We start from the raw sequence: 25,843 nt of genomic DNA on the forward strand, positions 1-25,843 counted from the left end.
CAAAGGAATCACGTCTTAGCGCTAAGATAGTTTTGTGGAAAGGTGTACATGTGTTAGTGGTGAAACGCCTGTGACCTGCATCACGTCCGACTTTCCATCCACAATAAGATGACTCGCCATGGTTCAACAAGAAACCTGTTCAATTCGGCCTTTCCTGTCGCTCACTGTTTTAATAATAGGAAGACTTTAAAAATGTGGTGTAATCCATGTGCCGAAGATTCTTGTTATATTTTAAGTGCATAATTCTGTTGAACCAATTTTGTTTTCAAACTAGAGAGAGGGACAACTAGATAGTAGATGGGGTAAGATATAAAAGAAATATATAAAAATATAGATGTAAATGAAGTCATATTTTATTCCAGAAGGTACAGTATGTCATGCTAAGCTTCTTCAGCTTCTCCTTCTTCCTCATAAAACTCTCCATCTTCCTCGGCGGTGGCGTCCTGGTACTGCTGGGACTCGGACACCAAGTCGTTCATGTTGGGCTCGGCCTCAGACTTTTTATGGATAACAACCTTTTAGACAATGTAACTGTTCGTTTAGAGTTCAATATTTAAAAAAAAAAGATAGTAAGTGTATGTATATAATTATATATTGTGATGTCGTTTCTTGTTGCTAAGGTGAGGTGACGTGAAATTTCGTTTGGCGTCGCGTTCAAAATAATTCTTGTTTCTAAAGTGGCACATGGCAGATAATTGTATCTTCAATATTTTCGATTAACATGTTTTCTTTGACAAACGCCGCCCAAGTTATGTTTTTACATTTGTCAGGTCCCTACCCGTGCTTGTGGGTTTCGCAAAATTATTAAACGTCTGAGCCCTGCATCACTTTGGGTTTTCCATTAAGGTGACACGTTGTGTTAATATAACTCGAAGACTGTTAAAAGCGTCGTTAAACCCAAATCACTATCTCACGTTTCGATACTCGTATGAATTGTTGAATATAAATAGAAACAAAATTGCCAATTAGATTCAGATTTATTTCTGACTGTACAGGGCAGTAGCAAGTCTACGCTTCTTCTGCTTCTCCTTCTTCCTCGTCAAACTCTCCCTCTTCCTCGGCTGTGGCGTCCTGGTACTGTTGGTATTCTGATACCAAATCGTTCATATTGGATTCGGCCTCAGTGAACTCCATCTCATCCATACCCTCGCCAGTGTACCAGTGAAGGAAAGCCTTGCGACGGAACATGGCTGTGAATTGCTCGGAGATACGTTTGAAGATCTCCTGGATGGCTGTGCTGTTACCAATGAAAGTGGCCGACATCTTGAGACCACGTGGCGGGATGTCACAGACGGCGGTTTTAACGTTGTTGGGGATCCATTCGACAAAGTAGCTGCTGTTTTTGTTTTGGACGTTGAGCATCTGTTCGTCAACCTCCTTCATGGACATGCGACCTCGGAACATGGTAGCCACGGTCAAATATCGTCCGTGACGGGGATCGCAGGCAGCCATCATGTTCTTGGCATCGAACATCTGCTGAGTGAGTTCGGGCACAGTCAGGGCACGGTACTGCTGGCTTCCTCTGGATGTGAGTGGAGCGAATCCGGGCATGAAGAAGTGGAGACGAGGGAAGGGCACCATGTTGACAGCCAATTTACGGAGATCAGCATTCAACTGTCCAGGGAATCGAAGACATGTTGTTACTCCGGACATGGTGGCGGACACCAGATGGTTGAGGTCACCGTAGGTGGGTGTGGTCAGCTTCAGAGTCCTGAAGCAGATGTCGTAGAGGGCCTCGTTGTCAATACAGTAGGACTCGTCAGTGTTCTCAACCAGCTGATGTACAGACAATGTGGCGTTGTAGGGCTCAACGACTGTGTCCGACACCTGGGAAAAGAAGAAACAACAACAATATCAGTTCATTGCTTGATTCGGCATGGCCCAAAGGAAATGTTTTATTCAAATCAAACATACACTCCATAATCATCCATTAGATTGGAATCCACAGAAGATGTGTTATTATCGAAGATGGAGTGACACAACCACACTGCTAGCACGATAATATTCAGACTAAGCGGCAACATGTGTCTTATTAGTACATACCTTTGGTGATGGAACAACGGAGAAGGTGTTCATGATCCTGTCAGGGTACTCCTCCCTGATCTTGCTGATGAGGAGGGTGCCCATGCCAGACCCTGTGCCGCCACCCAGGGAGTGGGTCAGCTGGAAGCCCTGCAGACAATCACAGCTCTCCGCCTCCTTCCGGACAACATCCAACACGGAATCAACCAGCTCGGCGCCCTCTGTATAGTGACCCTTGGCCCAGTTGTTGCCAGCACCACTCTGACCGAAGACAAAGTTGTCTGGACGGAAGATTTGACCGAAGGGACCGGATCGGACAGAGTCCATGGTTCCGGGCTCCAGATCCACGAGCACAGCACGGGGGACATACTTGCCTCCTGGAAAGGAAGAATCAATGCATGAGCGCTTCTTCGTGTTATTAAATGAACCTAATTAACAGTGATGAGGAACACATTGTCATTCATAGATCAGTAATCATGTCTGCATACCATTGTACGTTTTTGCTCTTTGGGTCTTACTCAGAACTGCTTGTTGTAAATGCTATTCCTCTTATTCCATAGTGATATCGTCATTGCATTTTGGATGTATTCCAGCGCAATTATGATACGTTGTTTATTTTTGTGATTACAATTAACAATGGCACAAGGTGTTTGCGAAAGCACTGTTAAACATGTTAAACGATATTTGGAATTGAATAATAATTACACAGTTTGCTATTATTTGATTCATTGATTTTTTCATAAATGTATCCTTTTCACACCTGTTGCCTCGTTGTAGTAGACGTTGATTCTCTCCAGCTGCAGGTCGGAGTCGCCGTGGTAGGTGCCGGTGGGGTCAATGCCGTGCTCATCAGAGATCACCTCCCAGAACTGGAATCAAATATAAGCATTAGTGTTTCTTCTAAATATTTTCAAGATGGATATAAATGTAATGAAAGATAAATATTATAAATAAATTACTAAACAGGTCGGACTGTGTGCCTTGAGCGGATTGATTATGTTCAACTGTTTTCGAAATTAGGAAATTATAAAAACAAGCTCACGACGAATGATTACCATTATTGACAAAAGTCAAATTTCGGCATGGCGACCGGAATATAATTATTTTGGCTGTTGTCTTCTCGAAAATATCACATTAAATATGTTTCTTGATGTATTTTGCAAACCAGCCTGTTCAGTTAGGGTGGAGTTTTATGCCGTCATCCGTTTTGGGGATGACGTCATTGCATCCCAGAGACGCCATGGCTCCCCCACGCATGCCAGACAACACATACACAGTGTGTAATACGAAACAGTATATATGTGTTGTAAGAATATACTGGAGTTATACTTGAGTAGTCGATGTCAGTATATTTTAAAGCACATAACAATTTCTTCTATGGAAATGACTGACTTCTGAGACTCCTTATATTCCATGAGTTCACGGTTCACCAAGTCCAGAGTATGGCTAACAATTTAAGAAGCTTAACACGATTGACGCATATAGGCTAAAGGTGTCTGACTGCTATAATCTATAATTGCATAATGTTTTGCGTGTAACTATGCAGTGTGTTTATTTGTTGTTTACCACCGCACTCAGCAATACTTCAGGCATATCACGGCAGTCTAAAAATAATCGAGTGTGGACCAGGCAATCCAGTTATTGCCTCCATGAGCATCGATCCTTGTCGTCGGTGTAGGCTGACACGTTGTCAACCAAGTCACCAATCCTGACCTGACCTAAACCGAAATTCACAAAGGGTGTGACTATGCAGACATGTTTCCCTGTTTCTTATGACCATGATGACGGTATTGCCACGACTTGAGGCACTGATACTACCTGACGGCCTGATTTCTGAAATTTAATAACGAAAAAAGAGCTGCCTCCCCTGTACTAATCGAACAAGAGTTTATCTGAATGTTAATCACATTGTAACAGTTTGAAATTAAACGGAGTGCTGAAATAATAACCATGGAAAGTGTGATATATATGTATCAGAGCGTTTGTACAGATGGACTTTCAGGACATCTATGCCAATGACATGCTCCCCTAATGATATGCCGATGCTTTACGAAGCCATTTATAGTCCTAGTTGCATTATGACCTTAAACGTGTACCATGTTTACTTATCTTTCCTTGCATTAAGATACTGACAGTTAAGGTCCAGATAAGGTACAGGTAAGGTACAGATAAGGTACAGATTCCATGTCTCCAACTAGAAAATGTCAAACTTGTTAAACATACGAATACAATGATATGATTATATTTTGTCGGAACTGGACACCTGTCAGATGCATTGATACATGATAATTGTGTTACCTTAGCACCGATCTGGTTGCCGCACTGGCCAGCTTGCATGTGGACGATCTCACGCATGTTGAATGTTGGGGGAAGAACGGAGACGAAAGTCCTTGTTACTGTGGAATACAAGCTGGGCACTTGAGTTGTAACTGACCAGAAGTACCGGTCGCTGTTTTTATATTGTTATGGATTATTGGCCTCTTACAAATGATTGGTTAACTGTCGCTGGGTTCTTAGTCGCTACAAACACGGTTAATCCTAATCCAAGGTTACAGTACTCACTCATCCGTGATAATCCGTAAACTACATCTTTACGGATGAACTAATATATTTAGGCAGATTTAAATTCTGAAACTGTTTGGGTACAATTGAGCTCTTTCTACGAAAATTTCAAAGAGCTCAAAAGTTGTTTGATAAAGACTACAATATTCAAAGCCTCAACAGGGCTTTCAAAAATATTGACTCATAAATACACGATTTTGATACAGTCGGTATCGTACGCTTTCCTTTTATAATATATTTGTTTAATTACGGAAATGTTTTTGTAGCTCTTTATTTATAACACAAGCGTTTATCACATTTGTCGTGGCAGCCCATGCTAGATAATCTGTTTTGTTGGTTTTTCGATAAGTTCCCAGATAAACATGAATCACGGAAATGTTGGACGTGGTGCTTGGTCGATACCTTTGGTTTTAATACGGTGAAACCCTAACGTTAAAAAAACCCCACACAACTGTAAAGATTTGGATATAAAGTTCTTTTCCATTGCGTACACAATCGGAACAGAGATTATAGTACACGGTTTGATTCGCTTAACAATCTGCATGTGAGAGAGTTTGGTTTTACGCCACTTTTAGCAATATTCCGTCAATATCACGACTTTACACCATGTGCCCATTTGGTGAATCAAACCGGGACTTGAAGCACGACAAGCCCACTCTTTAACCACTAGGCTACCCTACAGCCCCTTTCTACATGTGGGTCTTGTAAATAGTTGTGGAGAATAATTAGGTTGACCATCGCTGGGTAGGTAGATATACGTGTAGAGAACAACACTGGTTGAGGACATAGGTTTGAATGGATGACATATTCCAAGAGCGTCACACTCTATCGTAAAAGTTGTTCGATTAGGTTAAAATCTTAGCAAAACATTCAAAACATTTTATGGCAGACATGTGGAATACATTTCCAAATTTGATGCATCAATGAAGAAAGGACGTCAGATGCAATTCTTTTAGTTATTATGACTTGTACCCGTGTGTTTTTCAGGTTAACTCTGGACTTGCATTTGCATATGTTTGTGACGGGTGGGGCCACATACGCTTACCTTCACGCTAACACCTGCTATCATCAATATTTGATAGTCTGTCATCTGTCTGTCTACACAAAAATACCCATGTCATATAGTTACATATTTTGCGTATGTATCTAAAGGACCCAGAGCAACCGTGTTTCATTGTGTGAATGTTCATCTTTGTAAATGTCTGGTTCAAGCCTCCAATTATTTGTATATTTGTTTATTTACTGTTTAACGCCGGACTCAGCAATAGCCCAGTTCTGTGTTGATGAAGATCAATTATAGCCCAGATCGCCTCCAATAGTATGGGCTTATAGCAAATCTGCACATTGACTTTGCTTTTCTAACTGTTGTGGTAAAATATATATATATACAGGTGATTTCATCAGGTGTATAAGTATTAAACATAATTAAATATAGAAAAAACATCACTAGCTATGACGTTATATGCTTTATGACGTCAAAAGCATAACTTTGGCTGTTGCCTAGGACTACGTTTTACTTCTCCCTCTATTGTCACTATTACATCATAGGCATTATGACGCCACAAATACTACTGTTATGCGGCGCATATATATATATATATATATATATATATATGTGTGTGTGTGTGTGTGTGTGTGTGTGTGTGTGTGTGTGTGTGTGTGTGTGTGTGTGTGTGTGTGTGTGTGTGTGTGTGTGTGTTCGTATTCATATTGACTAACTTGACTTAACTATCGTATATAAAACGTGTATATATAGTCATTACAAAGTAGACACAATTATTGGATAACAACTTCTTTAATACGATAAAGGCGACGTTTCGGTTTAAATCCTAATACCGTTGTCAAGCAATACTGAATGAGGAACATTGTACAGAATATATATAGTGGTGGAGGATTTACAGTAGAGAATAACAGTAACAACGTTAACAATTGCATGCTTGACTGGGATAGCGTGTGTAAGTAATGCCAACAGAAAGATAATACTGTAACAACGTGATGGGCAGAGAATACATAGGTGGAATATATAGTCATTTATTTGGAACGTCAAAAAATAATCACTCTCGATTATTCACCAAAACGGATTCCATCGGACGTGAAAGACACAATTATATGAACGGAATACTGAAAATCAGTGATGACAGCAGGTGTTCACGAAAAGGGCAATAATCTGCATAGAGAAGTAAGTGTTTGCTTGAGTGAGTGAGTTGGGTTTAACGCCGCTTTTAACAGTATTCCAGTCATATCGCGGCGTGTCAGCTTAATGTGGGAGGAAAGCCCGAAGTGATGCAGGTTTCAGACGTTTACCACTTCGGTGAAACCCAAGAGCACGGGTATGGTGCTGACAAACCTAGAAACATAATTGGGGCGAACCGGGATTCGAACCCACAATCATAGGTTTCTAAATTAAAAATAGTCCATGTGTAACGAGAACTCGTTACCTATAATTGTCAAGTCATCCTTCAGGATTATCTGTTTGAAGATGCGATGTCGGATTAAAAGGGCATAACTCTAAACCATGGTTCGTTATGGATTATCCGGACGATTACAGTGAAAACGGTATCGTCTGGATTAACGGGGATTCATTTTATAGTTATTCAAAGAGAATCAGAAGTAAATAAGTAAATGCTGTTTAACACCATTATGCATCTGTTTGAAGTTGGCCATGGCAATACAAGACAAAGCCGTCATTAGTCAACTCTTGTTCTGTCCCGGGATCTTTATTGGGAGTGGACCATGAACATGGTGTATGTTTGTGCATTTATGATGAAAGTATTCATGGTTTTTGTTTCATGACGTGCCCATCGGAGAAAGCACAAAGACCCTAATGGCTTTATTATTGTATATCTAGTATTTAACATCGCACTCAGCAAATTTCCAGCTATTTGACGGCGTTCTGTTACCACACAATCCAGTGACTGATATCATAATTAACGAGCCACCCAATTCTGAGCGATTAAACCCGTGAAGATCCGGGATGGAATAGGTCCTCCTCAACTCATGCTTGCTGTAAAAGGTGACTATGCTTGTCGTAAGAGGCGACTAACGGGATCGGGTGGTCAGGCTTGCGTAGTTTGATTCTCATGATATCAATCACTAGATCCAAATGGTAGCTTCTTACGACAAGTATAGGTAGCTTTGGACTTGTATTCTTACCTAAAATCCCCACGATTCAAATGCCAAATTGAATATAACATAACAACAGTGAGTGAGGTGCCCTGATATTGCATCTGACAGTGACAGTTAGAAACTTACATATACATATACTTGCAATACTGTCATTCTTTATATGTAATTGGAGTTATTGTGTAGTGCCTATGTTAACGTCACTGAAACCAATTCAACCTCACAATATATGATGGCCTGAAGTCAGTCCCAACAAGACACAATTACAATATACACAATCAGAAAGTAATGAATTCATTGAAATTTCTTTCATGTAATTTGTGATTGGCAATACATTGTCCTTTAAAAGTGAAATTTCTTTTGATGTATTTATATCTAGTGTGAGAGTAAATATGGTTTTAGGCCGCTTTTAGCAATATTCCAGCAAAATCACGACGGACACTCGAAATTGGCTTCACACATTGTACCCATGATTTATAACTAGTTTTACCTTATATACCCAAAATAACGAGAAATAGAACTGAAGGCAAAAGTTCGAAGTATTTGAACCCCATAAAAACCAAATGAGCTGCATTGCCTCAACTTTCATCTTAATTTTCGTGGTTGCCTGCGGGACTAATCAATATCCCCGCTCTCACTCACGTAAGGTGACCTCACGTTGGGCCATAGTAGCTGATGGTAACTGAGCTTTAATATTGTCTCACTTTTAAACAGATTACTTGAACGAAAGGTTTGGGCATTTCTTAGGCAAGAGCTGCGTTTTTCTCTGTATTTTCCCCATCCATGTGTGTTACTCTTGAAGTGTCTACAATTTCCGGTAATCGCTACAATATTAACACAAATACATGGAGATCGATATTTTTAAAGCTTTATTTTCGACTGGGCATTCGTCAGATACCTGAAGCAGAATAGTTTTATGTAATCTTATTGTTAACTTAAACAATATAATATCACCTGGTATCAACTTCCTTAGTTCAATAATATATAATTATTGCAAAAATCCAAAATATTTGGTATTGTTCCAAATTTATTGATGTATTCAATAAAGTATCTAAGCTTCTTCTGCCTCCCCTTCTTCCTCGTCAAACTCCCCCTCTTCCTCGGCGGTGGCGTCCTGGTACTGTTGGTATTCGGACACCAAGTCGTTCATATTGGATTCGGCCTCAGTGAACTCCATCTCATCCATACCCTCGCCAGTGTACCAGTGAAGGAATGCCTTGCGACGGAACATGGCTGTGAATTGCTCGGAGATACGTTTGAAGATCTCCTGAATGGCTGTGCTGTTACCAATGAAGGTGCCAGACATCTTGAGACCACGTGGTGGGATGTCACAGACAGCGGTTTTAACGTTGTTTGGGATCCATTCGACAAAGTAGCTGCTGTTTTTGTTTTGGACGTTGAGCATCTGTTCATCAACCTCCTTCATGGACATGCGCCCTCGGAACATTGCAGCTACGGTCAGGTAGCGGCCGTGACGGGGATCACAGGCAGCCATCATGTTCTTGGCATCGAACATCTGCTGAGTGAGTTCGGGCACAGTCAGGGCACGGTACTGCTGGCTTCCTCTTGATGTGAGTGGAGCGAATCCGGGCATGAAGAAGTGGAGACGAGGGAAGGGCACCATGTTGACAGCCAATTTACGGAGATCAGCATTCAACTGTCCAGGGAATCGAAGACATGTTGTTACTCCGGACATGGTGGCGGACACCAGATGGTTGAGGTCACCGTAGGTGGGTGTGGTCAGCTTCAGAGTCCTGAAGCAGATGTCGTAGAGAGCCTCGTTGTCAATACAGTAGGACTCGTCAGTGTTCTCAACCAGCTGATGTACAGACAATGTGGCGTTGTATGGCTCAACGACTGTGTCCGACACCTGAAACGAAGCAAAGTTACATTATCATCTGATGTAATCGGGACCTTTGGAACTGTTCAGTTGAGCTTTAGTCCATTTGCACCTGTCCGAAAGCTACTGATGATTAATTGTATACTGTTTGTTTGACAAGCTTTCGAGTAAACTTTTCAAACTATCAATACGATTAAAACAGCATTAGACTGAATAGTTACGACCTGACGTCAAGTTGTAGTTTTGTTTGTTTTACTCTCTGTATGTGTATGTATACGTGTGGTGTGTGTGTATGTGCGAATTGGTGTGTGTGTGTGTATGCGTGTTGAAAGGCCATTTGAAACAACGGTGCAGTTGTGTCACGAGGTGTCAGTTTAGTGTGTGAGAAAAGCCAAAGGTCTTATACATGTATTACTTTGGTGAAGTCAAGAAACTCAGCTATGGTATCGAGAAAAATCAAGGATCATAATCTCAGTGCGTATGTTGGATGCGCTGATTGATCGTAAATCTGTTTAGCAAATTGTGGCGTCTTAGGAGACTTAGGTCACATGTTCAGCCTACTAACTGGGCGACGGGATAAATATCAGAATCTAGCCACTGAAATATTTTCTACGTACCTTTGGTGATGGCACAACGGAGAAGGTGTTCATGATCCTGTCGGGGTACTCCTCCCTGATCTTGCTGATGAGGAGGGTGCCCATGCCAGACCCTGTGCCGCCACCCAGGGAGTGGGTCAGCTGGAAGCCTTGCAGACAGTCACAGCTCTCCGCCTCCTTTCGGACAACATCCAACACGGAGTCTACCAGCTCGGCGCCCTCTGTGTAGTGACCCTTGGCCCAGTTGTTGCCAGCACCGCTCTGACCGAAAACAAAGTTGTCTGGACGGAAGATTTGACCGAAAGGACCGGATCGGACAGAGTCCATGGTTCCGGGCTCCAGATCCACGAGCACAGCACGGGGAACATATTTGCCTCCTGGAAAAGATAACCATTCAATGCATTAGATTGTTTGCAATAAAATGAGACTTGTGTAGATTGATGTAATTCCTATTTACACTTTTCAATAAAATATTTGTCTTGAAAATTCAACTTCGTTATCATTATACATACCTGTAGCCTCATTGTAGTAGACGTTGATTCTCTCCAGTTGTAAGTCGGAGTCACCGTGGTAGGTACCGGTGGGGTCAATGCCGTGCTCATCGGAGATCACCTCCCAAAACTAAAACAATTTTAATTACTTTAATGTTTCACAAGGCAAGTTACACTTTTTGGTGACAGAATAGAACAAATATTATTGGTTATTACACTTGTTTTACGTATCACTCCCTTTTCAAAGCTTTCATGTTTTGCGAGGTACAAAGAAACAAGTTTATATTTCCAACAAACCAGTAATGTATGAAAACTCTGCTTCCTATAAAGTTCAATAAAATGATTGATTCCTCTGGGTATGTCATGTACAGAATACAAACATCTTAACCTTGCCACAATACGTCGTTGGTACTGTATCTTTGTAGCTTTCTGAGAACGTATATGTAGGCTAACTGTGCTTCATATTAAATTCAACAAAATGTATAATTCCTCCAGATACTATATGTATCCGTGTTTTAAATCATGAATATAACATGATTTGAATGCGGATTTACCTTAGCACCGATCTGGTTGCCGCACTGGCCAGCTTGCATGTGGACGATCTCACGCATGTTGAATGTTGGAGGAAGGAATGAAAGAGAAGTCCTTGTTACTGTAGAAGACTTGATGTGTTGCTAACCAGAACGAAATAGAGGCTGTTTTATACGACTACTCGCGTTGTATCCTTGTTTCTGATTGGCTGGTGGTTGCCCAGGCGTGTGTAACTAACAACATAGTAAATCGTAATCCTTCTGGGTCGCCATTGGATAATCACCTTATGTATCTTTCCTTCAATCATCACTTATTGTCATTGTCAAGACACTGTTGCCAATTAAATTAGACTGCCTTTCATATAATTAGTTTCAGTGTCTTGCGTCTTTTCAGTGTCGTAATTTATGTTTTTGTAGCGCACACAAGCTGAGTGCGTGTGTGTTTGTGTATGAACTTTGGTTTAGTTCAATGCATTAGTTGTAAAATCAATTTTGATTAAGATTTTATCGATGACAAGACCGTGTATTTTTGTATTTGTTTTGGAAAAAAATGTAAATGTTTCTGTGCATTTTAAGCACAAGTAGTGTAAGATAGAACAAATCGTAGTCACAATGATGGCATCGAGAACTTCAATAGTTTTATACCTGACAAGAGATTAATTTAGTTTCATTTTGAGACATAGGTAAATTCAATGAAAACTTTATTCACCTTTCTATTATATATACGTGTATGTTGTTCATAGTCTTCTTGTGTCGTATTCATTTTGCTCAGAGTATGTTATGTAGGTATGTAGGAATGTATGTAGGTATGTAGGTAGGCACACATGCACGTATGTATAGTTACAGGTAGGTAGGTAGGTAATAAAGAGAACATGTTATATCTGTATTAATTGCGTCGAAGATGAAATGCATGTTTTATTGTTATCTCCTTCACATACGTATATTAGAGAGAAATTTATACAACCATGTGTTGTTTTAAGATCTTAACAGAAAGGACGTGGTGTATTTCTTCAAACCAAACTCTCACCTTTTACATCGCGAGAACATGATATTTTACTCAAAATAAGAGCTATTGTATATATAAGATAAGAAGTGTGTTTCATGATATATATATATATATATATATATATATATATATATATATATATCATGAAACACAATGTATATATATATATGGTTATTGTCTCTCATAAATCGCTGTGCGATTGGTCATGACCAATCTGAAAATATAGATATTTTACGAACTTTATATCTTATATCTGTGATATAGTTAAACTAGATTAGGATTGTGTTTATAAGTTATGTTTCATCTGTGCCCGGTTGATTGTGTGATATAAACACACCTTATGGAGTAGTTATTTGAGTGATATAGAACATGGAACTATAAAACTATGGGAAAATAAACTCGTTTGACGTCAGAGTTTAATTTGCATTCTTATCAAATGAATGGAATTGCTATGGACGGATTTTTTATGCATACATAGTGATATCATGTTGATAATGATATGCTAGCTATGATAATATCACAATTCTCTAACATTAATGACACATATTCTATGCTATGTTTATATTTGTTATTGATATAAATAATTACATAATAAACATATCCTCCACATAACTCATATTTTGGTACTCATTTTGGTCATTTGTGTACATCTTCCCGAGGCAATGGTGGAAACTGAACTTTCAAAGTCAGTTAACTCCCTTTCCTCGGTTAGATGTTTGTGAGGGGCTGTTCCACTTTAGACTAAGGTAAACAAGTAATTACCAGTGCAGTCAACCTTGTCTAATCCCGGTATAAGATGTCTGATAATTGGTAAGTTACCGTTTATTTTCACTTCGTTGCCATACAAATAAGATATTGCCGTATAACTTTATATTGTGACTCACTCAAGCATTTATCAATGTATTTGCATACTATTGCAAATCACCAAAAGATAGAATCTACGTTTTATCCGATCACCTATGAACGCCTGCTTAAATACCAAAATATGAACAGGTTGGGATCCATAAGGTACACATACACATCTAGTAGCGCCTAATTAAGGGCTCAATGGAGGTGACTGGATCGTTAATGTTCCCCACTCAGCTTCATTATGTTGCCTTTGAACATATATAAGAATGACACCTATTTGGAGTATAATATATATTAAAGCCACTTCATGTGTGAATCAGATACAATATTTTAAAAATGTAATTTTATTAATGGTACACACATACAATTGTTCTGACGGAGAAGTCACTTTTCAACATAACATTAGTGAAGCGACGAGGGATGCTACTAATTATTAGTGTTAAGTCTGAATAGTAGTCATAAATGATGAAGAACAAACAAAAAATAATATAGATGTAATTAGTACTCTAACGTTAAGGTTTCAGGGAACCTTCCCATCTCAGTGTCCAGAGTATTGTAAAGAACCACGTCTTAAACTTGCCAAAGTACGTTGTTGGTATCTTTGTAAAATTGTAAGAACGTATAAGAAATGTAAGAACTAAAAAATGAAACCGTGCTTCATATAGAGTTCAATAAAAAAATACATTTATTTTGAAATGACACAATTGAAGTCTCCTCAAATTTAAGGTCGTATTTCACAATGTGCACACGACGCACGATTTGGATGCGCGTTTGGTGGGAGCATGATACTCACACCACAGTTTCTTTAATATGAATAGCATACACTGATCCTTTGGCTTTTAAGGTGTTAATAATGCGCTTTTGTTTAACCGTAAATAACGATTTCGCAATGACACGGATTGTTGAATATCAGTAGTCCAAGTTCCCTTTACGTCGAGCAATATTCCAGCAGTTCCAGCCTTCGGTGTCTACATTTCACAACTTTCAAGGTGGGATCGAGCATACCCTCATGTTACCAAGATTTCAAAGAGTGTCATATCAGTGTTGCTTGAAAGTTGTTTGATCAGGGTTAAAACATTCAAGGCTTTTGTATATCTTTCAAAAAAGTGTTATGATAGACATGTGGAAGACATTTCAAAATTTGACGCATCAGTGACAATAATGCTGACTGATTTTGACTTGTGAATGTGAATAACTGACTTGCCTTTGATTGTGTTTGTGACAGGTGCCAGCAGTGTTTCGTGAACATCTGTTTCATCACAATTTGACAGTGTTTCTTAAGCACATGATTATGATATTATATTCGGAATTGCACAATAAACTACGTGTAAACATCTTTTATTACAGAAATGATTAATTATCTACTTCTTGTGTTTATCTCTGTACACAAATTTTGACTGCGCAATAGGAAGATGAAACGTTTTTGTGGTTGTCTCAAACCTTTAACCACCTTAACACATCTAAGGATTGCTTAATGCTGTTTGAAACCGAGATCACGACATTCTAGGAAATGTACGATTGCATGTATTTCATTGGGTCCATACTAACAAGATACTTGTTGATACTACGAGAAAAGTATTTTGCTGTCTGAGTACGATGACAAGCAATATACCAAGTCACCGAACCTGACCACTTAATCCATTTCAGTTACCTCATATAAAAGACGTCAATCCCATTAACATTTGATCTTAGTTCTTGCTACAGCTAAACAAAGATCTGAGGACATCCCATTACTGGTCACGTTAGAACGACCTTACATCCGACCAATCAGAGCGTCGATTACCAGATCATGAAAGTGACAGTCGGAGAGTTTGTTCCTAATCATGCAACCTCGAACAATTTAGCACGGGGTATTCCGAACGACAGTTACGGGCTTTATGACTGAATCCATACAATCTGGGCCATCAATAAGCCATTCCAGAATGTTCTGCTGTTCAGTTTTCAAATTTGTAAACGATAACTTGTCAAAATATGTTTCGAAGCGCAGTCGCCGCAAAGCACGAGAAGGCTGCATTCTTATTGGCTAATGTCGGGATCTTGTCAGTTATTCCATTGGTGGGTCACAGTTCGCGAAAGGTCAGTCTGACGTGACCCGAAATAGAATGTCCTTAGATCTTTGTTTAGCGGTAGCCCGCACTCAGATCTGATTTTAATGAGATTGGACCGACATAGGTTACTGAGGACCAACTCTACCCCTGTATCTCCACAGAGCTAACACGTCTAGTCTCGTGGAATGTTGGTGTAACATTCATGTTCACCCATGCTTGACATGGCTAGTCATGAAGAGTAATGTATTGTGTATTTTGTGTAGTCCTTGACAACTGACTGATGAATTTCATTTAACGATGTAACAGCCACATACACAGCAATTGCTCCTAAATTATAAAGCACAGTATCGATGTCACCTATTTATAGTAACTATAACTGGTCATCGATATATCACTATTTGACCAAGCATGTTGGCAATAGATGAACATTCTCGTTGCTTATGCTATCAGCCACAGGTTCGCCTGGTCCAGAACTTATTATTTGCGGGCGGACTTATTATTAAGGAAGACAATTTATGGATTACAACTTCTAAACAATGAAGTTGACATCCACAAATTCTCTTCCTTATGTGTATCACTTCTAAATGCCTTTCAAGGTTTTGGATGTATTATTGCGTGGACAAGCATTATTCTCCCATCCACATATTAGTCGGGACCATAGGTTGGTATTCTAGCCACACTTGGTCTCCAATATTAAAGAAGTTGTTTGAAATGATGAAATGGGGTTTAACGTCGCGTACAAGATCATTGCACTAATATAGCGACGTGCATGCACCCGTGTGTGTGGCTGCTAGTCCGGACTGACGCTGAGTTAAAGCACACTGAGATACCATGCCGCAGTTTGACGCACTCAGACACAGTATACTCCGAGCTGGTGCTTGTTTCTGGTATGACGCGGACGGGGAACGTACCCCGGAGCTTCCGCTCTCCTGGCGGAGGCTCTACCACTAGACCATGGAGGCGGTTGTTTGAAAAAGGACGTGATTCTATCCTTACTGTAGCATGTCAACTCATTCTTTTACGCATTTCTAAGATGTGTTGTTATAACAACTGATGTGGTTTACATTAACGCATATAAAGGAAACATATTTTTGTGAAGATTTATTTCTGAATATACATTTGAGGACCAGTATTCTAGGCCTCCTCAGCTTCTCCTTCTTCCTCGTCAAACTCTCCCTCTTCCTCGGCGGTGGCGTCCTGGTACTGCTGGTATTCAGACACCAAGTCGTTCATATTGGACTCGGCCTCAGTGAACTCCATCTCATCCATACCCTCGCCAGTGTACCAGTGAAGGAAAGCCTTGCGACGGAACATGGCTGTGAATTGCTCGGAGATACGTTTGAAAACCTCTTGGATGGCTGTGCTGTTACCAATGAAGGTAGACGACATCTTGAGACCACGTGGTGGGATGTCACAGACGGCGGTTTTAACGTTGTTGGGGATCCATTCGACAAAGTAGCTGCTGTTTTTGTTTTGGACGTTGAGCATCTGTTCATCGACTTCCTTCATGGACATGCGACCTCGGAAAATGGTAGCCACGGTCAAATATCGTCCGTGACGGGGATCGCAAGCCGTCATCATGTTCTTGGCATCGAACATCTGCTGCGTGAGTTCGGGTACAGTCAGGGCACGGTACTGCTGGCTTCCTCTGGATGTGAGTGGAGCGAATCCGGGCACGAAGAAGTGGAGACGAGGGAAGGGCACCATGTTGACAGCCAATTTACGGAGATCAGCATTCAACTGTCCAGGGAAACGAAGACATGTTGTTACTCCGGACATGGTGGCGGACACCAGGTGGTTGAGGTCACCGTAGGTGGGTGTGGTCAGCTTCAGTGTCCTGAAGCAGATGTCATAGAGAGCCTCGTTGTCAATACAGTAGGACTCGTCAGTGTTCTCAACCAGCTGATGTACAGACAATGTGGCATTGTAGGGCTCAACAACTGTGTCCGACACCTAGAAAAGGAAAACGTTAGATTAATAATTGATTAATGAAACATTGACAGTTAAATCAACGATCGATGGAATGGGGTCCTTTTGAACCGGTCAGTTGAACAATATACATAATTATAAAAACTTCAAAACAATAAAACCACAAATGATATTTTGATCACATTCTATTCGTTTGATATGCAACTGAGCAAATATTTCAAACTTTCACACTGAAATAACTAAAATAGCAGTTATTAGACTGGAAAGTTGATTACATTCAGATACGAGAGTTTGTGAGAGTATGTGTTAAAGCCGTTTTAAACAATGTCAGTTTGATGTGAGAGAATAGCCCAAAGTGATTCAGGATTTTTTGACGTTTACCAAAGATCATAATCAGGGCGAATTTGGGATTCCACACTGCAACCTTTGGACGTAAATCTTCTCACCAATGTGCAGCGTCTTAGAAGACATGGTCCCACTTACACCCAACGTGCTGGGCTACGGGATGAATATTAGAATCTAAGTGTTCTAGTATTGTATTCATACCTTTGGTGATGGAACAACTGAGAAAGTGTTCATGATCCTGTCGGGGTACTCCTCCCTGATCTTGCTGATAAGGAGGGTGCCCATGCCAGACCCGGTGCCACCACCCAGGGAGTGGGTCAGCTGGAAGCCCTGCAGACAGTCACAGCTCTCCGCCTCCTTTCGGACAACATCCAACACGGAATCTACCAGTTCGGCGCCCTCTGTGTAGTGACCCTTGGCCCAGTTGTTGCCAGCACCGCTCTGACCGAAGACAAAGTTGTCTGGACGAAAGATTTGACCAAAGGGACCGGATCGGACAGAGTCCATGGTTCCGGGCTCCAGATCCACGAGCACAGCACGGGGGACATACTTGCCTCCTGGAAAAGAATAATGAAACTAACCTACATTGATGTCATTCGCTTTTTACATTTTGTAAAAATGTATTTGCTTTTTCTTAAGTCAACTGCTTTTTTTTCCAAACATCATACACACCTGTAGCCTCATTGTAATAGACGTTGATTCTTTCCAGTTGCAGGTCGGAGTCCCCGTGGTAGGTACCGGTAGGGTCAATGCCGTGCTCATCAGAGATCACCTCCCAGAACTGGAATCAATTTAAATCATTGTTTGTTATGTTTCACGAGGCAAGTTACCTTTTTTCGATTACAAATATGAAAATAGTATTTAAATAGCAGCATTATTGTATGGCGATTCCGTAAACTCTATATTTAGTGCTTGAAAACATAACATTGTTTGTAACTGATCCAGTAAATGTTAGCATTAACTGTTGACAAGGTAAGAACGCCTCAAAATCTCCAAATGATAATAATTAAGTATAAATTTACACCCTGCTGGCCTCCATGCCTAGATATGCTCAAAACGCTTACATTTATCAACTATTCTGCGTCAAAGAGAACAATAACTGATTTAACTTGGCACTACCTTGCATCATTTTATGTTGTGACAGGTATAAATAAAAAATGTTGGAATTTCCAACAAGCCAGTAAAGCATGAAAATATTACACGTACCCATGTCCTTAAAATATTTACATAATTTGAAATAAACACAGGATTTGAATACGTATTATATGTATCCGTGTGTTAAATTATGAATATTACATGATTTGAAAACTGATTTACCTTAGCACCGATCTGGTTGCCGCACTGGCCAGCTTGCATGTGGACGATCTCACGCATGTTGAATGTTGGAGGAAGGAAGGACGGAAAGAGAAGACCTTATTACTGAAGCAGACTTGATGTGTTACTGACCAGAACGAGATGGGGGCTGCTTTTATACAACTCGTGTTGTATTCTTGTTACTGATTGGCAGGTGGTTGCCCTGGTGTGTGTTACTAACAACATTGTAATCTTAATCCGCTCTGGTCGTCGCTGAATAATCCGATTTTGGGTCATTACTCTGATCATCACATATTGTCATTGTTCAAACACTGTTGACTTTCCCTATAATTAATTAAAGTTTCCTTCAATGTCCTAATTGGTGTTTTTGTAGTGCACATTCACTACTGTGGTAATTAATTAATGTGTTGTCTGATTAATGACTATTTACGTTTTTAACTGTTTCAACATGCATTGTACATAAACGCATCATTTTATAATTTACCACTTTCAGAACAATTAATGTGTTTAACATCCGGTGGATATAAGCAAAAGGTTTAAGCTAAGACCTGTTTTCATATTTTACGAACCTGTTATATTACTTATGTCACTTATGTATTATAAAATATTATGTTATATGTACTGTAAATACAAGTATATACACAAAGTGAGACTCATTTGAAATACATGTCTGTCTGTCTGTATGTATGAAATGTATGAAGTATGAATGTATGAATGGATGGATGGTAAATTGTTATATTAATTGCATGTCTTTCCGTTCCACTGATTTATCCAGCTGAGTTAGATTAAACGGGACAATGAAACAACTTAATATGTTTCGCGTTTAGATCTAGGCATAAGGCATGGTAAATTGTGTTATACAGTGTCTGTCTTTCTGTTTGTATGTATGTTACCACCTCATCTGTTTCACATTTAGATCTGTGCATAAAGCTTCACAGTGATAAAATAATATCCATGCAAGAGGGATGACTTCAACTTCCCCATAGTCAACTTTCCCTTGATCAGGGTTACAACATGAAAGGCTTTAGTCAAGCTTTAAAAAGGCATCAGAAAGTTTTATGGTGGAGACGTCGAAGACCTTTCAAAATTTGACGCATCAGTGTCAAAAAAGTATCTGGTGTAACTCCCTATTTTGACTTGTACCATATGGTCTCGTGCCTTTACCCCAGGTAAACAATTGACGTGCTTTTGTATGTGTTTGTGGCTGGTGCCACCGATGGATACGCTCACCTTTTCACGAATACCTGGTATCATTAGTATTTGACAGTGAATCACAACACACATCCTTATGATATAGTCGAAATCGTACAATGGACTCTTATGACTAATAAATATGAAAAGAGTTTTGTTGCTTTGATGTATAGAAAGAGGCCGATGAACACATAATTAACAAATATATGCAAAGGAGGGAATTCTGTCCTGTTTTCAACTTTCCAGAAGTAATGAACGATATTCATCCACCCTTGATAAAGTATTAGGTAGAGACCATTTGATATCCAGGGAGGGGGTGGGGTCTTATATTGAGGCAAGATATTTTTACAGTTACAGTCGGCAAATAGATGCGTTTTTAACAAAAATAAAATTATCAGCCAAAGTACTCTTTTTTTCTGAAAAAAACCGCATTGCATCAATGGCATTATGGTGGCAGGCAATTTTTGTTTTTCAACTATATGAAGCATAATTTTTTTTTTCAAGAATTTTAGGGAACAATTTAATATTTTCGATTAAATCCCAGCACACAGAGATGACTTGACGTGATACACGGAAAATAACAAAGATTAACAAAAACAACAAACAGTGGTGACAGCGGATGAAGCTGCACACTGTAGTTGCATACTGCACTCCAATCACCTTGTGACCGGGAGATGGAAAAATAGCCCCGTATGTAATCGGAAATTCAATCTCAATGAAGTCGGAGATGAATTGCACTGTCTATTTGTATGTCAAGCATTTGGAAAAGATAGCAAAATATTCTGTTCATAAATATTTACATGTTCAACCAAATGAAAAATTGTTAACTCAAAATTAGGAACATAAAGGACGTTGTCCCAGTGTTGAAATGAAATAATAAAATAAATTGTACGTAAGGTAAACACATTATTACTCTATGTTCTGTATGTATTTTGTGTATGTATATTTGTCACCACCAAGCGCAGATATGTACATATATTTAGAGTGTACAGTATATATTTTATAATTGCATTGATATATTCTGTTGTGCCACCGACTGTGGCCTGAGTGTAATTCAGTTCAGTCGTTTCAGGCCTCTCCAGGCGTTATCCACTCTCATAATTTGTCACCAATGTTTGTGTTAGTTGGGCATCCGTGTGTATGATAACTTGCTTGATAAAGGTCCTGGCGTGTCTACTAAAACGTCGTATTGGAAGGATAACCATAAAGCAGTTCTCTTGTCATTAATACTTTTTAATATTTTCAATATTACTTAAAAATATTGTATGGCATCGTTCATATATAGCTGTATCAAGAGCTGCACAGTTAATCTTCACATTCAGCTCTTCTTGTGAAGTAATGGTGTGATCGGAAATATTCAAGTGGACAACAGTTCCAAGCGAGATTCATGTGGCCATTGATTTGACAACTGGCTATTTCGCTATGTTTCGCTATGTTTTTGCATCATATAAAGCAAATTTAAATTCGAAATCACCACACGCCCAGATCTCATGTGAGGGAAACGGTTTTAGACTGATTCTCCCCTGACGTTGATATTTTGATTCAGAATAACAACACAGGCACAATGTGAAGAACATTAGCTCAACAGACTTCAGAGATCTCAATTAAATATAGTAAAGTTCTTTCATAGTTTTATTTATAGTTTTTAAATATTTTTGCGCTCGTATTGGATTTTAGAATCATTATACATTACCACAGTTTGAAACACTAATTTAAACAGTTGTGTGCAGACGTATTGCATTTAAACATATTCATTACCATCTACAACTCCGTTAAATATATTTTATCTATGCAATAACCGAATTAAACGAATTATTGATTGTCAAAGATAATAAATAACTTGTTTTATACGTCTGGGGATGCGAAAATGGTATTTGAATCGACAAACATAACATTCCAGAAATTGAATGGCGACATGTACATATCTGTGACAAAACCATGAAAACAACCGGTTGATGTTATGAGAAAAGTATCATTTCGTTGTAGTACGATGCCATGCAAAATTCACTTAGCTTGACTACCTCATCCAGTTCAGTTGGTTCTTACAACAAGCATAGATTATTGGGGACCAATTCTGACCCAACATCCCACAGAAGCTTACATGTCTAGTCTGGAGCACTGGTGATACATAACGTACGTGTGTACCCTTGTTTTACAAAGCTTATCAAGAACAGTATTTTAATTGAGTAGTGTATCATGATCAGTCGTGATCGATGTTTTTTTTATGTACATGTAACTATTTAAAAGTCAGACACACATTCATTGTATCTGTATCGATATAACGCCATCCGACCAGTGGTATTTGCAATGGATGGACAGTTCCTTGGCAGGTTATTTATACTATCAGCCACTGATTATCCTGGCCCAAAACATATTTATTTACAGGCGGATAGAATGAAAGCATGAACAAGCAGCAGGATAAGATGGTAAAGTGACTGTTAACATTCTAGTACCTCATCACGGGCAGCTTGGTATGTATACCCCCAAGGGAGTTGAAATAAAAATCGAGTGCATTGATCCATTGACTAGGGTATAATCACTATTTGTCAGTGATTCTTAAACACATGCTTATGGTATAGTCGGAATCGTGCAGTCGACTCTGCTCTGCTTTTGACATATTTCTTATCAATAAGGAAAGCGCTTTGTCGGTTTTATTAATATAAAATGTAGCGCCATGAATATTCGCTTGAGAGGAATAGTGCATTATTAATGGACTCGGTAGTTGTATTAGGAGTGGTGGCGGAGCTGGTGGTGGTGGGGGATGGTGGGGGTCATGGTGATAGGAGTGGTAGTTGTAGTAGTATCAGTGTTATTATTATTATTCCCTCATCCGCATACTGCATGAGAGACCCGTGAAGATCCGGGTTAGAATAGGTCTTCAGCAACCCATGCTTGCCACAAGATGCGCCTAACGGGAGCGGGTGGTCAGACTCGCTGACCTGGTTGGTGCATATCCCAATTAGTAGAGCGATGCTCATGATATCAATCACTGGATTGTCTGGTCAAGACTCGATTCTTTACAGACCGCCGTCATATAGCTGGAATATTGCTGATTGTGGCGTTAAACAATAAACAAACAAACTGCTTATAACTTGACGTTGGTTATCACAGTCAAACGTATCGGGATTGTTTCGACCTTCCTGACGTGATTGGCTATCCTTCATACTGAGTTGAAATGTAAAGAACTATTGTTTCTGATGAGTAAGGCACTTCTATAGAGTGTCTAACAAAAAACATTTAAAAGAACATTTCTTTAAAGATTTATTTCCGTTTGTTTATTTGACCAGTATTCTAGGCCTCCTCAGCTTCTCCTTCTTCCTCGTCAAACTCTCCCTCTTCCTCGGCGGTGGCGTCCTGGTACTGTTGGTACTCGGACACCAAGTCGTTCATATTGGATTCGGCCTCAGTGAACTCCATCTCATCCATACCCTCGCCAGTGTACCAGTGAAGGAAAGCCTTGCGACGGAACATGGCTGTGAATTGCTCGGAGATACGTTTGAAGATCTCCTGGATGGCTGTGCTGTTACCAATGAAAGTGGCCGACATCTTGAGACCACGTGGCGGGATGTCACAGACAGCGGTTTTAACGTTGTTTGGGATCCATTCGACAAAGTAGCTGCTGTTTTTGTTTTGGATGTTGAGCATCTGTTCGTCAACCTCCTTCATAGACATGCGACCTCGGAACATGGTAGCCACGGTCAAATATCGTCCGTGACGGGGATCACAGGCAGCCATCATGTTCTTGGCATCGAACATCTGCTGGGTGAGTTCGGGCACAGTCAGGGCACGGTACTGCTGGCTTCCTCTGGATGTGAGTGGAGCGAATCCGGGCATGAAGAAGTGGAGACGAGGGAAGGGCACCATGTTGACAGCCAATTTACGGAGATCAGCATTCAACTGTCCGGGGAATCGAAGACATGTTGTTACTCCGGACATGGTGGCGGACACCAGATGGTTGAGGTCACCGTAGGTGGGTGTGGTCAGCTTCAGAGTCCTGAAGCAGATGTCGTAGAGGGCCTCGTTGTCAATACAGTAGGACTCGTCAGTGTTCTCAACCAGCTGATGTACAGACAAGGTGGCGTTGTAGGGCTCAACAACTGTGTCCGACACCTGGAAACGGCAGATATCAGATTATTGATTGAATCACTTTAACAGGGTGATTACGATACATTTCCAATATCATAGTATATGAATTGTAGAAAAAAATATTCTATAAGGATCCAACAATAACCAATAAAGATGAAATAGTATACAATATGTTTACGGGTTCATTATTCCATTGTTTCTACGTGCCTTTGGTGATGGAACAACGGAGAAGGTGTTCATGATCCTGTCAGGGTACTCCTCCCTGATCTTGCTGATGAGGAGGGTGCCCATGCCAGACCCTGTGCCGCCACCCAGGGAGTGGGTCAGCTGGAAGCCCTGCAGACAGTCACAGCTCTCCGCCTCCTTCCGGACAACATCCAACACGGAGTCTACCAGTTCGGCGCCCTCTGTGTAGTGACCCTTGGCCCAGTTGTTGCCAGCACCACTCTGACCGAAGACAAAGTTGTCTGGACGGAAGATTTGACCAAAGGGACCGGATCGAACAGAGTCCATGGTTCCGGGCTCCAGATCCACGAGAACAGCCCGAGGGACATACTTGCCTCCTGGAAAGAATGCGTAACTTTAGTTATACATGTGTATTGATTTAATTGATGTACATTGATGGTATTAGGAGAAATAATCTGCAATGAGTTGATTTTAAATATTTTATTACTTTCAGAATATTTCTGTATCTTTATTGGTGACCAGTCGACTATGTCTGTCACTTTAATTCCAAGTTTCTTTACACATACCTGTAGCCTCGTTGTAGTAAACGTTGATTCTCTCCAGTTGTAAGTCGGAGTCACCGTGGTAGGTACCGGTGGGGTCAATGCCGTGCTCATCGGAGATCACCTCCCAGAACTAAAATTAAAGAATTCAGTTTATGTCATGCATGCCACCAAATAACGTTGCAGAGAACACCAAAATAAGACAGATGACTCAAGTGGGTGGTCTACTATTTTGTATTAGATATTGGTCCTTGCCCCATTCCAAAAAGCGATCTTAGTGCAAAGATGAACGCCGAAACGATAACATTTCAGTCGTGTCGCTAATATCGTCTTGCGGAACAGGGAATGTATCAGTGGTCGACCTCCATATATAATGAATACGATATTAATGTCACAATGCCAAACTTCACTTTTTTTAAACATGAGAAAAACTTCAATACTTCAAAGCCAGCGACATGAACCCAATTAATCATGATTTTCAACCAATCACATAGCGTTACTGTTAATTGCAATATTGCTTATTATCCGTTGATTGGATTTTGAACTATTCAGTTATACGTAATACCATGCAGAAATTTCAGGTATATAACCTTCAACAAATCAAACAGAGTAATGTTTTTTTTCTGCGTCGATATCACCTGTGCATGTTTGTTTACGAAATCATAATATATCAATATGTATATAAAATAAAGGGAAAACAAATTATCACCAAATTTTAACAACACATGTATATTTGTTCTTACGATATGTTGTTGTTCTTTACCTCAAAGTGTACAAGAATTTGTACTTTACCAAGAAAGTGTAATCCCAAATGTAACATATATTACGTTCTGTACAAAGTCAAAGAATATGAATGCTAACTTACCTTAGCACCGATCTGGTTGCCGCACTGGCCAGCTTGCATATGTACGATCTCACGCATGTTGAATGTTGGAGGAAGGAAGGTGAGAGGAAATCCTTATTGCACTTGAGTTGTTGCTGATCAAAACAAGAAGGCGGTTGTTTATATATCATCGCCAGGATGTAGTCTTGTTGCTGATTGGCTGACGGTTGTGTTGCAGGTAACTACCAACAAATGTAATCCTAATCCCTTGTAATCGTCGTTGGATAACCACCAGATTAGCGACCTTGCCAGGTGTCCGTTTCTTCCGAATCTCTACAGTTAGTATCATAGTTGCCTAAT

The 25,843-nt window shown here is 40.0% G+C and overlaps 3 protein-coding genes across 5 annotated transcripts; all 3 read right to left on the reverse strand.

Moving 5' to 3' along the window:
• Positions 1 to 962: 962 nt before the first annotated feature.
• LOC124142795 (tubulin beta chain-like) lies at positions 963 to 25,639 on the reverse strand. 3 transcript variants are annotated; one of them, XM_048385483.1, is made up of 4 exons: positions 25,526 to 25,632; positions 2,783 to 2,891; positions 2,044 to 2,399; positions 963 to 1,827 (listed from the first exon to the last, which is right to left on the reverse strand). In XM_048385483.1, the coding sequence occupies exons 1-4, from the start codon at positions 25,580 to 25,582 to the stop codon at positions 1,009 to 1,011; spliced, it is 1,341 nt and encodes a 446-aa protein (XP_048241440.1). In that variant the 5' UTR covers positions 25,583 to 25,632; the 3' UTR covers positions 963 to 1,008. The 3 variants fall into 3 exon arrangements, with proteins under 3 accessions (XP_048241440.1, XP_046367412.1, XP_046367413.1); XM_046511456.2 differs by lacking the exon at positions 25,526 to 25,632 and adding an exon at positions 4,321 to 4,439; XM_046511457.2 differs by lacking the exons at positions 963 to 1,827; positions 2,044 to 2,399; positions 2,783 to 2,891 and adding exons at positions 23,099 to 23,956; positions 24,140 to 24,495; positions 24,685 to 24,793 and having other exon boundaries at positions 25,526 to 25,639.
• On the reverse strand, positions 8,562 to 11,301 carry LOC124142792 (tubulin beta chain-like). Its single transcript, XM_046511452.2, has 4 exons — positions 11,189 to 11,301; positions 10,656 to 10,764; positions 10,165 to 10,520; positions 8,562 to 9,577 (listed from the first exon to the last, which is right to left on the reverse strand). Exons 1-4 carry the CDS (start codon positions 11,243 to 11,245, stop codon positions 8,759 to 8,761), a joined length of 1,341 nt encoding a protein of 446 aa, XP_046367408.1. The 5' UTR covers positions 11,246 to 11,301; the 3' UTR covers positions 8,562 to 8,758.
• LOC124142793 (tubulin beta chain-like) lies at positions 16,154 to 18,783 on the reverse strand. The gene is made up of 4 exons (XM_046511454.2): positions 18,659 to 18,783; positions 18,014 to 18,122; positions 17,543 to 17,898; positions 16,154 to 17,020 (listed from the first exon to the last, which is right to left on the reverse strand). The coding sequence occupies exons 1-4, from the start codon at positions 18,713 to 18,715 to the stop codon at positions 16,202 to 16,204; spliced, it is 1,341 nt and encodes a 446-aa protein (XP_046367410.1). The 5' UTR covers positions 18,716 to 18,783; the 3' UTR covers positions 16,154 to 16,201.
• Positions 25,640 to 25,843: the final 204 nt, after the last annotated feature.

This window comes from Haliotis rufescens, unplaced genomic scaffold (assembly GCF_023055435.1).
Source record: "Haliotis rufescens isolate VD_foot unplaced genomic scaffold, xgHalRufe1.0.p SCAF_59, whole genome shotgun sequence".
Taxonomy (NCBI): domain Eukaryota; kingdom Metazoa; phylum Mollusca; class Gastropoda; order Lepetellida; family Haliotidae; genus Haliotis; species Haliotis rufescens.